The sequence below is a fragment of the Enoplosus armatus genome, chromosome 12 (assembly GCF_043641665.1).
Source record: "Enoplosus armatus isolate fEnoArm2 chromosome 12, fEnoArm2.hap1, whole genome shotgun sequence".
Classification (NCBI taxonomy): domain Eukaryota; kingdom Metazoa; phylum Chordata; class Actinopteri; order Centrarchiformes; family Enoplosidae; genus Enoplosus; species Enoplosus armatus.
The window spans coordinates 15440813-15456984 of NC_092191.1; the positions used below are offsets into that span (position 1 = coordinate 15440813).

Genomic DNA, 16172 nt, shown 5'->3' on the forward strand with positions numbered 1-16172 from the left:
AGGCATGGCTTTAATATCAACCCTGTGTTCAGTCAATGTGCCACCAAACCCCCCCTCCAAAAAACAAAGATCCATCTTCACAGTGAGCGTGTCCTGCTTGGTGCTGAACTCTGATGGGCCTCTAGGAACCTGCAGCACACTGAGAAACTCTCACAGCTACATGCCATTGTGCTGAATCAGTTGTCTTCAGGGAGAAAGGGAATCAAAGTTGGGGGCGGGAGGGGGGCATTGTAATCTATTATTTATCATTTGGAGTCTTATAAAATATATTTATGAATAAATATTGTCCCTGAAATTTAGAAGTGCCATAGATTTTATGCTCTTAATTATGCACACATTATGCAAGTTTACTTATACTGGATTTTTGTTCTTTATCATCTTTATGGTTTGTGATCTTCATAAACTGGTCTTCATAGCATTACAAAACAATATTACATACACATCAGTAAATTGTACAGTAAGTTATTGTATGTGCACTTTTAACATTTGATGACGTTTTCCTTGGAGGAAATTTGTGACGGGCATTTTTCGTTGTTTTCTGATGTTTTATTGAGCAGACAATGAATCGTTCAATTGATATAATACATTCTTATTGGACTTGTTTAACACTCAAATATCAATATTGATATCAACCTGAAAAACCCAGCGTCGTTGGGCTGAACTAGATGTCATAATAGTTTTTCTTTGAGTAAAGGTGGCTGACAGTCTGTACTGTAACTGTTGTGAAACCATTTTCTTTTTTTAATGTTTGATCCACTTCAAACTGTCAACTGTGTAAAAAATCTTTGCACATTCAGTTGAAATAAAGAATAAAAGCCAGAAGTCACAGAGCTGACAATGGCTGACGAGCAACAAGTTACTTTGCTCCAAGACATCCTCCGTCCTGATGACTCAACGTCTGCAAACTGCTCTCATTGTCTTTCAGGAAACAAGCCGAGAGAGTCGTGTGGGAAGACATGCCAAGGAGACAGGGATGACGAGTGGATGGGGGTCAGCCTGGCTCGCCAGGACAGGGCCAGTGGCAACATACTGGTGAGTTCAGGGACACAGCGCCGCCAAATTGTTTAATGCGAACCACGTACACTCGTAAAAACAGACCTGATTATACCAACATCATTGTTACAAATGTCTTACCATGAACCGCCCTGTTAAACCACAACTGGCCTCAACATTACAACCCTCCCTTAGCAGTGTTACATGCTCACAAGCTTTGAATTTCACAAGTAAAAACTGAACTTACATGATGATTTTCTTTTTGTTTGCACAAAGCTGGAGTGACAAGTCAAGTCAGATTTGGAAACTGCTGCGTGGTTACATAATACTGTGAAACATTTAGCTCATGTTTGGAGCTGGACGAGCCAGTGGAACAGGGTTTGTCAGGAGTAGATTGTTGTTTATGAAAAAACTGAGAGAGGGATTCAGAGAAATAGACTAACTAGTGGTGTTAATCCCAGAAGTGCTTGGCTTGGTATTTGCACAGAGATCATAGGGCAGCTGGCAGAGTTTGTTTAGGCTTCAGCCCCTCTGCGGTGGTCCCGTCCAAGGGCAGCCTTTCATTAAACGTTAACCCCCGTCTCCTGTGCGGTGGGTAGCGGGGGAACCAGCACGATTGTTTGAAGGCGACTGGTGGACTGGACAACTCTTGAAGCACTCATGACAGGTGTGAAGGTGTTTGAATACCTGTTGCTGAAAAACAATCACAAGAATTCCTCCCTCCGCAAATGTCCAGATAACTGTTCAGCCTGTTAAACCTCTATTCCTTTCAATAAGTGTGCCTTTGTATTTTTTTAGACCTCAGTGGAATGCATTGGCATGATTTTCAAGCCATTACCCTTGGCTTTACTCGCCAGTCAAGCCGTCAAAACGTGAAGACTTCTTAGAGTTGTCAGTCTTGGAAATTTGAGCGTAGAGTTGTACAACAACAAGCTTTTAGCTGCACACTCTTTGGCTGTCCAGACTGGGTTATGATAAAAGAACGGTGGTGACTTTCCAGAGCCACGTGTTGCTGTGCTTCTCCCAAGCACTGTTGTTTTTTTCCTTTTTTATCTCATCTGAATGGACTCACGTTTTTGTGCAACAGGAGGGAAACGGCTGCTTGGCAGATGTGTACAGTGGTGATTTCATCTGCGCCTTCAGTGAAGGTCTTGTTTGTGACCAGTGAGCCCTTTAAGTGAACGGGAACATGACAACAGCAGAAACTCCATACTCCAGCCATGAAAGCCTTCTTTGCTGCTTCGACAGAACTTGTCAGCTGCTGCGAGAGCTCCTTTTGCTACGTTTATGTCAGCTGATTGATCTATTTTTCAAAGAATCTGCTTCTAGAGAGAGAGAGAGAGAGAGAGAGTTTATGCTGGTGTTGCTACTACTGTCGGCCAAACTCTCCTTTGAAACACAAGTGTTTCTCAACACAGCATCTTGCCTCCAGACAGTCATCTGACGCTCTGTGTGCGCCCACAATCTGCCGAGCTCTTATATTCATTTAGATTGGCTGTGTGTGTGTGTGGGGGGGGGGTTAAACAGCGCGAGGGGAAATGAAGTGAACTTTGTCTGCACAGAGGCGTCCAGATCGGTCCCCAGAGCCACAGGAGCCCCACCACCATCCCCCCAGGGCACTAAATTATTACCACATTTACACATTTATGTGGCCTGAGTTGTGCAGAGTTTGTAATCTAGCCTATATTATCTGTTTGCCTATCAATCTGTGGAATGTTTTATTTTGAAAAACACAGCGGCAAAATACTGTTTTGAGAATTACTCACTGTCAGTTTTCGAAATGCACCCCCTGTTTCAGCAGCAGCATAATAAAGTAGGAGTTTGTCTTTTGATCCACTGAACTTTTGGCTTCTCCAGCTGCCTGTAAGGCCCGGAGGTTTTGAAATTAAAACTTTTAAAACACAAATGTTACTGTGAAGATTTTCTGATGCTTGGGAAACTGAGATATTCACACCACAGACCATGGCTGTTATGGTCAGAGTTATGGATGGGCTTTAATTCCCCCTCTCATTGACGATCATTTGACAGCCACAGAGACGCACTGACTCCAGCCCAGCGAGGAAGGGTCTTAAAACATCAGCGTGGTGGAGGAACGCCTGCCTGCAGTCTGAAGTGTTTGTGTTTACAGAGTGAGCGTGTGTCTGAACTTGTTTAACCTTCCTGCTCTTCTCTTGCAGGCTTGTGCCCACCGATGGAAGAACGTCTATTACGATTCAGAGCACATCCTTCCACATGGATACTGCTCCATCATTCCTCCCACTCTTCAGGGCAGGACCAAACCGCTCATCCCTTGTTATGAAGGTACAGTAGAGCCCCATGGTGGACAGGCACAGCACAAATTTAATTTGGTTTTCCTTCATTTAAATCCATTTTAAATTCTCAGACTTTGACAGTAGAAAAGACCAAAGGCATTGCTTGGGGTGTGAATCTTGTTGGTTTAGTCCAGTGGCTCCCAAACCTTTTGTCTAGTAACCCCTTAAAATCAAGCAAAGATAGTTTTAGCCTTAGAAAATGCAATATTGTTTTTATAACATGGGGATAACATATTTCCCAGTCTCCCCTGGAAGGCATTGAGAGTCTACATGGCTGTAGACTAGTCTTGTTTATTTCTTATTCCTTTAATCATCTCGCGACCCCTCAGATTTATCTTGGGACCCCTTGAGGGATCCAGACCACCACGTTGGGAACCATTGGTTTGGTCTGTTTAGCCTCGCCTGTAGTTACATTTTATCATGACACGTGATCTCTGTAGCCAGCACCACCTCTGCTTCTGGCCTGATTGGTGTTCTGGCACCGAGGAACAGTAGCAGGAGAGCACTGAAGTGTGATCTCTCTTCCTCAGTCCAACACGAGGACTTTGGCAAGAGCCAGCTGCTACTACTGATCGACACAGTCTGTTAAGCCGAATATATCAGCATTACTCCAATGGAGATGAAGAATTTGTATTTCCTATGCATCTTTTTGCAAAAGAACTATTTCACAAAGGTGTAATTATGGCAACTTTGTTGAAGCACAGATTTTGGCTTGATTCTCCAGAAATCAGGTGCTTTTAAGGACAGATTTGCTTGCAAGGTAGAGAAATCAGATTGGGTTATGACTGTAGTAAATCAAATCCATTTGGGCTGCAGGATGTTATCCTTTGCGAACCCTCTACAACACTAAAAATCAAGTTCCATTCGAAAAATAATGCACTGTATAACATTTTAAGCTGACTCATGCTAATGTGTTCTTTATATATTTTGATATGTGACTCAGAGCTATTCATCAAAGGCTGTTTTAGACCTTAATTGTGCTCCCAGGTCAGGATTTCACTTCCTTCCGTAACTCTTGTTGCCAACAGTTGTGGAGAAGCCAGACAGACTTTGCATGGGACCGTATTTACAGTGCATTTCGCACAGATCCAAGCTCAATATTTTTGTAACTTGAGATCACTGTACCCCCCCCCCCAAAGTAAGAGGTCTTCTGGTTGAATGTGGTGTTGCACCCCTTCCCTCAGTGTGCTCCCAGATTCCTGGTGGACGGGCCTTGGACTTTGACTAGCTCCATATGGAATGCAGGAAAAACTCCAGTAAACGCTGGCTGGAGCACACAGTGAAATAATTTGTGGTTTGTTTTTTCTTACAGACTATAAGCAGAAGTATGGGGAAGAGCACGGCTCGTGCCAAGCCGGGATAGCGGGAGTTTTTACGGAGGTCAGTAACAGCTCTTGTTCATCTTCTTAATCCATGTAATACTTTCTTTCTGTTAGTATAACATGGAGATCAGTTGTTTGTTGTCTTTCCAAACTCTTGTCTGGACAATGACGGAGCTTCATCAATCAATTCACTGTTCGAATCACGTCAAATGATAAAAATAACAAATAATAAAAATAACAAAATAACAAATAACAAAATATTATAACATTTTTCATTATAACATGTGTCATGTTGTTCTTTTCCTTATCAGGGGACACATTTCCTCACTTGAAAGTATGATTACTGTTAACATCACCACATGGCTAATGTTTCAAAGAACCTTTTTTTTCTGGTCACTCTGTTGACTTTGACTCTCTGGTATTCTGAGGATAGTTAGCAGAGGCGTTATACTGTATATGAGCCTGAGGGGTATTTTTTTCCCACCAAGTTGTTAAAGATGTCAAATAATGTGGATAATCTGAATTCCACAGTCAGATATACACAAGTATTTGAATCAAGGCCTCCAGCGTGCTGCTGACTAACTGCTGATAACTGTTAGCTTATGTTTCCATAGGCAGACAAAGGCTGCAGCGGCCTCTCTTGACCTCTGATGTGGTTCCACGAGATAAAACGTTTAAGAAAATACGAGTTTCCTTTTCTCTATAGCATAGATGCACTACTGTTTTTGTGTAACATGTGACATCATCCTTGGTCGCACAATCCCTTTTTTGTATCTTACAAATGTCTCTCGGCCTCCCGCCCATTTGTCTGTATAAAGATGAAGCTCAGAAGTGGTGAGAGGAAGGTCAAACTGATTTAACATATAAATGTTTTTGAGCAAAAATATAGTTTGACAGGAAAGAAATGTGCACATGAGGAGTAAATGTAAATTTGAATGTATGTTTGACCAGTTTAGACATTTTGTTTTCGATACATTAGCAATATAATTCTCTCCTGATGTTCCCCGTGAGCAGCATGTTCTGCAAAGGCCCTTTTCAAGTCTCAAATTACAGTTAGCTCAATTTGAGACATACAGTAAAGTACAGTAGACTAGTAAAGTGTGTCTTTGGGAGCACAGCTGTGCCCGTAGGGTGAAACCATTCTCATTGGTGAGGAAGAATCGGATGGAAATTTGATGTAATTTGTGCAGTTTTTCTTTATTTTACATATGCTGGTTATTTTAGCTTTCTAGCCTGATTCTAATCTCAAGCAACTCTACCAGAGCTGCAAACAACTAACTCATCAGTCGAACAACAGAAAAGTAATCTATAGCTGTTTTGAACATCGATGAAGTAATATTTTAAGCAGAAATCATTTTGCTGCTTTTCTCTGTTTTATATAGTTGTAATCTGAATATATTCGGGTTTTGGACATAAACAAGACATTTGAGGACATCCCTTTGGACAACTGTGATGGACATTTTTCACTTTTTGATGATATTCTGAAATAAATGCCAGTTTAATCGATAATGAAAATAGTCGTTAGTTGCGGCCTTAAACAAAGAGCACACTCATGCAGAAGTGTCACACTCCTGGCTTTGCTTTTAGAAATAGGTTTCCTTTCACAGATACTAAAATGGGATAATTTCACATGATCTGCCTACTAACTTGTTAAACATTTCACTACAAATTCTCTGATGTGTGCGTTTCACCGCTGTGTCAAAGAGCGTTTGAAAATCTTGCTCACGGCTCATAGCAGTGTATGACGTAATGTTTAGTTGGGTTTAGTTCCATTATTTTATTACATTAACCCCAATGATTTAGAAGCTGGAAAGAAGTGTACAAAACTGTACAGGTGCTTGAAAGTGGAACTTCACCAACTTGTACTGCAGCATAAGATGGTTCAGTCGACATCATGTGAAACCTATAAATAACTCTAGAGGGAAGACTTTTGGCTTCAGGAAAGAAAAGATTCTGATAAAGATGGATTCCACAATGAACATACTGTTTTAAAACCAAAGACAAAATCATCAAACCCACTTTTTTTTCACAGACTGAGGATGTCAGTACTGATCTGTTAAAGCATTTGAATAACCCCCCCTTGAAGGAATGTGAGGAATTTAAAGAAAAGATGTCCAACTGTTAAACCTTATCCTTGTCTGAACCATGGTGTGTACGCCTGGTGGTGCCCAGATGTTTGACACAACAGCACAGGGGATATGTACTGCTGAGTAAGGTCCTTAACTGCTTTGTTTGAGTTCCCAGTGGTAACTTCACATCCTCTGAGACAGATAACATCAGTAGTGAAAAGCAGGAAGTAGTGAGCAATGGTGCAACACATTTAGGGTAGTTGGAAACAGAGCATCTTAATTGTCTCTGCTCCCTTCAATAACTGTGGACGATCACAACAAAAAGCAGTGAACGACTCATTTTACAGCTGTCAATTTTGCCCTGGCTCTGAATTCCTCATCACATCAAAGGAGGCGGCTTCAGCTGGCATGCCATCTGGCTGTGTGGTTAAGAGCCGATAGCACAAACCAGTTTGTGGCTGTTGGTTAACCAGACGTTTCGCCCAGCAGCGCTTTTCTTTATTCCCCCTCTTTCCTTCAGCAGGCCGTTGCAGCGCAGACAGAAGGTGAATCAAAATCATCTGAATGAATGTTGGGGGGGATTTCATTTTCAGGAGCTGGTGGTGATGGGGGCACCGGGGTCATACTACTGGACTGGGACGATTAAGGTGTACAACCTGACTTCTGACTCCTTCTACAGCCCAAACAAAGAAGATATCGACTCCCACAGATACAGCTACCTGGGTGAGAGCCTGGTCATGAGGATGGTTGTGTTGAATGTCAAATATATCGGTGGGAGGAGGAGAAGGAGCTGTGACTGATCATTGTCTGTGTCTCCAGGCTACGCTGTGACTGCTGGACACTTCTCCTCTCCTAATGTAATAGACATAGCTGCAGGGGCGCCTCAGCACAGCGGCAGTGGAAAAGTAGGGTCTTGTCTTTTGTCTTGTTTCCAGGTGTTGAACTGATGTCCTCTTGTGTTGCTTGCTACAGTGATTTGTTTGTCTCCCGCGCAGGTTTACATTTTCAAAATTGATGGCGTGTCTTTGGTGAAGAGTTTTCAAGCCTCAGGGAAAATGGTATGGGCTCGGATGTGGTCTTGACAGTCCTGTTTTTCATTATACAGCATATATTTTGCATTGAGGCTGTTGTTATTCTGTACTTTTTCATCAGGAACAGAACAATATTTTTTTTTAACCTAATCTGCCTCAGGGATCATGTGGTCGATTCTTGTGCCGCGTTGCAGACACGCTACTCTAATTGCTTTGTTGTCAGAACCACACTGTTTATGTCTGCGTTAAGTGTTTAGACAACAACAGCGATTTAAAGAAGGAGCACGCTTGCCAGAGACCAAAGCCAGGGAGGTAGCTAATGCTTTCCATTCAGGGTAAATATAAGGAAGTCAGGGTAGCTTTAAGACATAAGTTATGTAAATATTCCTTAATATTGGTATAGATATGAAAGGGGAAATAAATCCTGTCAGAGCGTGAATCGTAAATGTCAATCCTATGAACTGAAGAAGAAGTTTCTGTGATCTGACCCATTGCTCTGTGGCTCGGCTTGGTTCCAGATGGGCTCTTACTTTGGCTCCTCATTGTGTGCAGTTGATCTGAACCAGGACGGCCTGTCGGACCTGCTGGTGGGGGCACCCATGCACAGCCAGCTCCGGGACGAGGGCCAGGTGTCTGTGTACCTCAGTAAGGGCAATGTGAGTGGGACCTGTGGGTCAGTGGGAACATGATACCGTAACTTTAAGATGTATTGTACTACAGTATGCCCCATCTCTCTCTTTGAACTACACAGATGTACATTTGTATACTGTATTATTGTCTGCAGAGTCGATTTTATAGCTTTACTCATGTTTGATTTCTTTCTGACCGTGTTTGTTATCGTGATACTAGAATAAAACAGTGGAGCATTGTGTTAGTGAGTGAGATTATTTAACCGACCAAGACTAGAGCTTCTGTTTGTACATTTTATACTTGTGAGTTATTGCGAGGAAGCTGACTGTCTGTTTGGTTGTTAAATTGTTTGGATAAAAGCCAGCTAACTACAGTCGTGGCCAAAGAGTTTTATGCAATAATTTCACTGCAGCGGGACCTGCAGTGACCTGTGTTGTCTGGCCTGTTTTCAGGGGGTGATGGAGGAGGACGCTGTTTTGAGCGGTGACAATGCTTTCAATGCACACTTTGGAGAATGCATCACTGCAATCGGAGACATAGATGACGATGGATATCAAGGTCAGTACAAAGTACTCTATTATATTAGAAACTGCCTGCTTGACTTTAAAAACACCTTTTTATATGTTGTTATATGTTTTTATAACAGTGCCCCCTCAACAGTGTCCACTTACTCGGTTGTTCTGGAGCGATCACACGGTCTCACATAAGTTTGCTCAGTTGAATAGCAAATGTTAGGGTTGTTGACTTATGTTATGTTATATTATATTATTATATTTTCTATCATAAATAAATGATATATAAGTATGAAATATTTCATATGCTTTTATTTTTTTTAAAGACACAGTACACTCCTGGCTAGACGTTTTGTATTTTGCCAAGTGGAAGACAGAGAAATATAGATACTTCAATTTGTGGTTCCCAACCTGTGGGTCAGGACTCCTTCAGTGGATCACAACATAAATCTGAGGGGTCGTGAGATGATTAATGGGAGAGGAAAGAAGAAAAGAAATGTTCTACTCCAAAATGTTTTGTTTTTTTGTTGTTTTTCTGTAAAAATTCCGGCTAGTTTTCCCTTTTTGTGCCTTTATAACACAACCTGAGATGTTTAGAGGGGGAAATCACTCTTTAAACTCTTTTTCTCACAACTGACAGACATCTGAAACCTGTGAAACAAAGGGTCACAAATAGACTCTGATTTACTTTAAGTGGTGTGAAGTGTTTTAGTCCATTACACACACATCACTTGTGTTTTGCAGTAGTTCTGAGCATTTTTACAACCATGACACAAGTTTCAAGATTGACTTCCTAACTTGCAGGCAGCCAGTTTTTAATTTTTCCCTATGATGTGAAAATCAACTTGCTGCAACTTAAAACCTGCTTGATACAGGAAATCCATTACAGTGACCATATGTGAATTGATTTTTTTTGTTGATCTTGTTGAAGTTGAATTATTGTTGTGTAATGATATATTAATAGTAGAGAGTTTTTTTTTAAAAGCCTCCTTATGAATCAGCTTCTGCAATACAAACCAAAGCAAACATCGTACTACTTTTGTCGTAAGTCTCAGATGCCAGAGAGTCCTTGAATGCACCAAAAAGGAGGAGATTTGAAAAACTTCTTTAAATTCAAAACTACTGGTATTGTCTTTTAACCACTAAACTGTCTCTGGGCATGTACTGTAGTCATGCAACACAGCTCTTTCCTCGGTCATCTGGCGAGTAATAAAGCCCATCAGCCCACAAGCAAATGTTGGCTGGTTGAGATGCTCAGTAGGTGCAACGAAACCCGCCATTTTCACAGACATTTTGTTTCGATTACTCTGTGGTGAGGGGGATCTTTAGAAAATATTGCCCTCTCTCACCCGTGTGTGCACAGAGTCATCCAGACGCAAACCAAATTGTCCACACAGACAGAGACATACATTTTACGCTGTCTGTTTCCCTGGCGCTCGCATGTCTTGGCTCTGAGGGCTCCACTTGGCGACCGCCTCACACTTGAGGCTGGAAGCTGCTGCCCCGGTTTCATCTCTGTGTGAGATACGCCTCGAGGCTTGCAGCCTGGCACATTGTGTGTGTGTGTGTGTTTGTGTGTGTGTGTGTGGCGAAAGATGGCAGCTGGGAAGTATAACTCATCTTGTAACTCGTCACTCCCGAAGTGTCGAAAGAGCCAGACTTGACTGACAATGTATTATTTACAACTAAACTGCTACCATTTAATTTGAAAGAACCTCTGTAGAAATCATAATACACATTTGGTTTAACTAACAAACTACTTGTTTAATTTTACCTCTACATAATGAGTTGATTATTGTGTGGTATTTACCAAATAAGAAGTGCCATTTTTTCACCATTTCTGCTTTGGTACGCTGTGCCACATGACATGGAAGTGTTTTGGTTTATAAAAAGAAAGTTTATATATGGACTTTCTGTGGAAATGGGATAAGGAGACGTTGTTTCAGTGCTCTTGCCAGCACTTTATAATCTTGTTTCCACTCTCTCAGAGGTCGCGCAAGTTTTTATGGCCACTAACAACACTTAATTGTCTATTAAAACTCTCACTGTAACAGCTTGTTTCCCAGGCGCTGGCCAGCTGAAAGTAAACAGAGGGTTAATGAAAGCTGTTGTACACATTCACAAACACACGCACAGGCGTTTATGTTCTCGTTCATTTCAATGTTGACTTTTCCTCTATTTGTCTCTTCAGATGTGGCCATAGGAGCACCTAAAGAGGATGACTACGGAGGAGCCGTTTATATCTACCATGGGGATGCCACAGGAATCATCAGCAAATACTCCATGGTAAGAGCTCTTCCTAGTGTCAGACAACATGCCATTATCATGCAGATTTTAGTTTTTCATGGTAAGCAAAAGAATATTATGTGATTCCCTCATTTCTACGTGTGGTAGTTTCTCTATTGCTTCACCAATGCATGCAACATTTTGATGAAAACCATGTGTTCACCTTCTTCACACAGTAGCTGCTGAAGTAGCTGAGTAATGTGTGGTAAAGTCGCAGGTGGTGATGCAGCCTCGGTATTACACGGACCCACGTAGTTTCATGGGCTTCTATATTTGTTTCTTTTTCAGTGTTAAAAATCACCTTTATAACCGCCACATCCAGTAGACCATCATCACTACTGAGATGTTTTGTTAAAATGGAATAGTGGCCATTATTGTAATTATTCAAAGAGAAAGCTCATTTTCATTTTAAGCTGTAGTTTTCAGTGGACAAAGCATAGTACTACTTTGCCAGTTTCAGGGTTGTGATTTCCATTGGGGCTTCCCCTGTTAAATCAATTTAAACTTAAAATACACGTTTTCATTTTTCTGCTGGGAGTTGGATGAAAAGTTCCACTCTCGTGTCTGTGTTCAGAGTTGGAATGTGGAGGCGACTAACTTAGCTTAGCATAAAAACAGGGGAAAACAGCTAGCCTCTAACCTGGGAACCTGACGAATCTGCGAGCTCATGTTGTATTTGCTCTGGTAGATACGTCTGGCCCCCCCATTCAGACAGATTTACTGGTGATGTCATGCTAGCTAGCCTTTGTCCAAAGGTAAAAAAATCCACCTACCAGCACCTCTAAAGCCCAATAATTAACCCAATTTATCTCTTCTGTTTAGTTCGTCCAAGAACTTAAATATAAAACCGACAAGTTGTGGTTTTACAAGGAGTTACATGCTGTAACTATTTGTTTGCAAACAGCATCCGGGCGCAGTGACATCTTAAGCATCACCGCGAGCTCATTACGCCTGGCCACTGTTAGTCAAGAAATAGTTTAGCACTGAACACTGAACTGTCTTCTTTTTTTTTACACTTGTTTGTGAACAGATTGAGCAAACAAGATATAACATGTTAATTAGTCAAATTTAGAGGTGTTTGTAGGTGTTGAACTCTGTTTCCCCCTGTTCACAGTCTTAATGCTGAGCTACCAAATGTGTTATTGACTGTAAATCTGTAAAAGACCATCTATGAAAGACAAATGCAGAGCAAAAACAAATCACACAATGTGCTCTTTTTCCCATGTTGGCTCAGATGTGTTACTTGAAGGCTGGTATCATCTGTTACAGAAACTGTCTGGGCGCAGTGTAAACTCTGGTCTGCAGATGTTTGGCCAGTCAATCTCAGGCAATGTGGACATGGATGGCAACGGATACGCAGGTACGGTCATACCAGACGAGATGAAGACTTGAAAGATTTTCGTGACCACATCATGAAAATAAGATGAAAACATCCTATTGGAAAGATTGAGATTGTTAAATATTTGTTTTTTCACTCTCATGGCTTTTGACTCTGGTTCTCTTGCAATAGCAGTGCAGAGACTCGTGATAGAGGCATCTTGTTTACTGCATTCCACAGCTGACATTCAGACTTAGCCAGCATGACAGTTAAAGACCTCTGTGCATTGTTTTGTGTTTGCAGGTGTGAGGAGTGCTGTCAGCAGATATTGCATTAGTATCTTCTTTATGGCTTTCCAAATGAACAAATGTTTTTGTTGCAGATGTCACTATCGGGGCCTTCATGTCAGACAGTGTGGTGCTGCTGAGGTGAGTAACTGAACCATTCTCTGTGACACTGCAGTGTTTCTTTTCTACCTCTGAGTCGTTTTAATGTCCAGTCTCTCCCACACTCTGTTCCTGTGTCGGCCGTTGTGGTTGTAGGACCCGGCCTGTCATTACGGTGGATGTCTCCATCTTCCTGCCCGTCTCCATCAACATCACGGTGCCGCAGTGCCACGAGGGCCACCAGAACCTAAACTGTTTCAACGTCACCGTCTGCATGCGCTTCCGGGGAAGACAGCTGCCCGGACAGATAGGTGAGGACAAATCCTGAGAGAAAGAGAAATCTCACAGAAGTTTTCAGTAATACTTTGACATATTGGGAACTTTGCTTATTAGCTTTCTTGCTGAGAGTTTGATATCTATCGTGTCTGCGTGCTAAGTAGGGAGCTAGAGCCAGGAGACAATTAGCATAAAGACTTAAAGCACCTAGCCTGGCTCTCTCCAAAGAACAAAAAACACCTACCAACACCTCTAAAACGTAGTAATTAACACGTTTGTGTAATCCGTACAACCAGAAATGTAAAAACTCCAAGTTGTGTTTTTTATGCCGAGGTGGGTACTGTATTTCTTGGCGACCAGCATCCAGACACAGTGACTTTCTTGAGTCTTGTCATTGTTTTGATCTCAAAAGCCATAAATCTTAGTAGGCATGTTTCACAAACACATCAAACCTTTGCATATAGAGTATGTTTTGGTCATTTTGTGTTGTGAAGAAGTCAAATTCATACTCCATGAACTTTTAGTAGTCATTTAAATGGGGAAAATTTGTAAACACAATCATGCTGAGCAATTCTTCCCATGGTTGGAGACGCTCAGTGTGGTTAGCCTTTGGCCCGTGGCTCAGTGTCAGCGTTTGGCCGATGGTTTACCCTTCAGCCTTTGCTAACTGGCTCTTGGGTGCGGTGCCTGTTGATTGCTGAGGTGCAGTCCTGTTCCAGTGTTTGGGTGTGGTTATTCACAGCCCCCCAGGGGAGCAGGAGCCCTGTCGTTACATAATGACTATGTCGTGGCTCACAGGAATAAAGCCTCTCTGTTTAGTCGTCTGGCGAACGCCATGGAAAGTGCAGCACCATGTGTTTGGTGACTCCCATAATGAAACCTTCCTTTGCCTCCTCTGGAGTGAGCTCATGGCATTCCCTCTGTTGGAGGGAGGAAACAGTAGGCTTTGGTCCAACTGGGGTGTGTTTGCCACCCTTCCCACTGTTTTACCAGTATGACACTCTCTTGAAGCAATTACTACAGACTGAGGCTGATTCATTCAGAGGAATGGATTTTAAATGGCCAGAGGCCTGTATATGGTTTTCTCGGAAATGCTGGTAAGGTTTGACTTCATGCTTTCTTAATTCAAAATAGATTTGAAGTTGTTCTGTGTCTCAGTGTCACTAAAGCCAGGGGTGGAACCAGTGGGGATGTTGCAACTGAAATGTTTTCTTTCACAGTAATACTAGTTACATTAAATCTCCTGAAATTAGCACTGTTTTCATTACACAACACGAAACAAAGGCTTCTTGTTAAGTCAAAGTAATATCAGATGATTTGACCAAGAAATGTCAAACATGTTCCCTTCTTCCCTCTGACTCAAATGCATTTTACTGCAATTAGCGATCATTTATTTTTTCCCATGTTTTGATGGCAGTTACCAGAAAACCAAACCCTGCATACTTGAAGTGTTTCTCAAGATTATCTTTACTCAAAGAACCATCGCTGTCAGTTGATGTTATGTGTTAACAGTGTTTCTGTCTCTGCTCAGAGTTGCTGTATAACCTGACAGCTGATGTGGATAAGCGACAGAAGAGCCAGCCTTCCCGGGTCTACTTCACTCAGAGCGGATCCCAGATCAGCCAGATCAGCCAGCAGCTCAGCCTGGACATCAACAAGGAGGAGTGCCAGCGCTACACTGCCTACGTTAAGGTAAGGTTGGATTTACTGGTCTGAGTGCTGGCTGCGTTTGGGCTGCTCATGTCCTCAGCTGATCTTTCCCATAACCTTGAGCACTCGCGCCCTGCAATGTTGACATGTGATATGAGCTATTTGCTTATGTGGTCTGTTTTTCTTTGTTATCTATTTATGTAGTTTTTGGTCGGAGCATCAAAGGCCACACGCTTCCAGCTAAAATGTTTAGACAGATCAAAACAAGAGGAAATTTAAAATGTCAAGATAAAGTAAGGCCCATCACAAAATCTCATAGTGGTGTAAGAGCAGTGGTCACTGTAGCTGAAGGCTACGGATCAACAGGCATGTGCTGGGAAGCTTTTTATGTCACCCTGCTGGGTTAGGTTAAAGGTAACAGTCAGGCGCTTGATGGTTCGTGGAACCATGCTGCTCAAGTGTGCGTCTGGAGAAACTGACAGAAACAGGAAACAGGGTCTCCTTTGTCATTGCATAGTCCCTCTATTGTGGACCTCAGTGATTTAGCCATGTAGTCTCAGAGAGGGTCCTCGTCCTGAGGGCACCATCCGTGCATCACCTCCTCTAATACGGAGGCCCACTGATGGCCTGTAAATTTCACTGGCATTCTTAACTGTGCTCTCCAGGCGCTTTCACCGTGGGAGGCTGAGCTGCTGACTGAGGGGGGCTGTCATTACCACGCCTGCCTCTCTTCCTTCAACCTTCCAGACTATAATGAGTGTATATCACACAGAGCAGTCGTAGCAATAAGCACCTTTATTCATCACAACATACACATCACCGTTATCAAGGTGTACTCAGTAAACCTGGATAGAGGAATCCTAACATTTCAGATGTAATTTTCACTTCTCTCCGTCTGAGTTTCAACACACAGAACGTTAACAGGAGGGTGAGTCATGCAAAGTAGTGTTCCTGCCCAAAGTAAATCTGACATTTCAACACTTGAACCAAACATCTTTAGGTTTGTGGGTGGGCGAGTGAATTATCACTCAGTCGTAGCTCGTAGCTGCCACATATCTGTGGCATCTATCTAGCTGTGAGATAAACACACTTACACTATAAGTGCCATCCATCAGGCCAGATGTTACTTCAGGGACAAGATGTATTTTGCAGTACTGTTGGTTAGTTCAGGCACTAATGTTGCTAGATGAAATCACACTTTGATGTTGTTAAAGGAAAATTTGGGAAACATTTTGGGATTTTGTTAAATTAATGCTGCGATTTAGATGATAAGATCGATACCACTCTCTCACCTGTCTGTTTATAATGAAGCTGGATTCAGGAGACTGTTAACTTACATGTAGTTTAGCATGAAGGCTAGAAACAGGGGGAAACAGCTAGAACAATA

At 42.1% G+C, this 16172-nt stretch overlaps 1 protein-coding gene across 1 annotated transcript in view; it reads left to right on the top strand.

Annotated features, from left to right (window-relative positions):
• Positions 1-16172, top strand: part of itga9 (integrin, alpha 9) — a 43965-nt gene that overhangs the window by 1031 nt on the left and 26762 nt on the right. The window contains exons 3-15 of the mRNA XM_070915531.1: positions 926-1032; positions 3171-3294; positions 4618-4685; positions 7290-7419; positions 7516-7601; positions 7692-7754; positions 8246-8383; positions 8810-8915; positions 11061-11155; positions 12425-12515; positions 12856-12901; positions 13016-13170; positions 14667-14827. Coding sequence (XP_070771632.1) covers positions 926-1032; positions 3171-3294; positions 4618-4685; positions 7290-7419; positions 7516-7601; positions 7692-7754; positions 8246-8383; positions 8810-8915; positions 11061-11155; positions 12425-12515; positions 12856-12901; positions 13016-13170; positions 14667-14827 — 1370 coding nt within the window. The remainder of the gene's footprint in view (positions 1-925; positions 1033-3170; positions 3295-4617; positions 4686-7289; positions 7420-7515; positions 7602-7691; positions 7755-8245; positions 8384-8809; positions 8916-11060; positions 11156-12424; positions 12516-12855; positions 12902-13015; positions 13171-14666; positions 14828-16172) is intronic.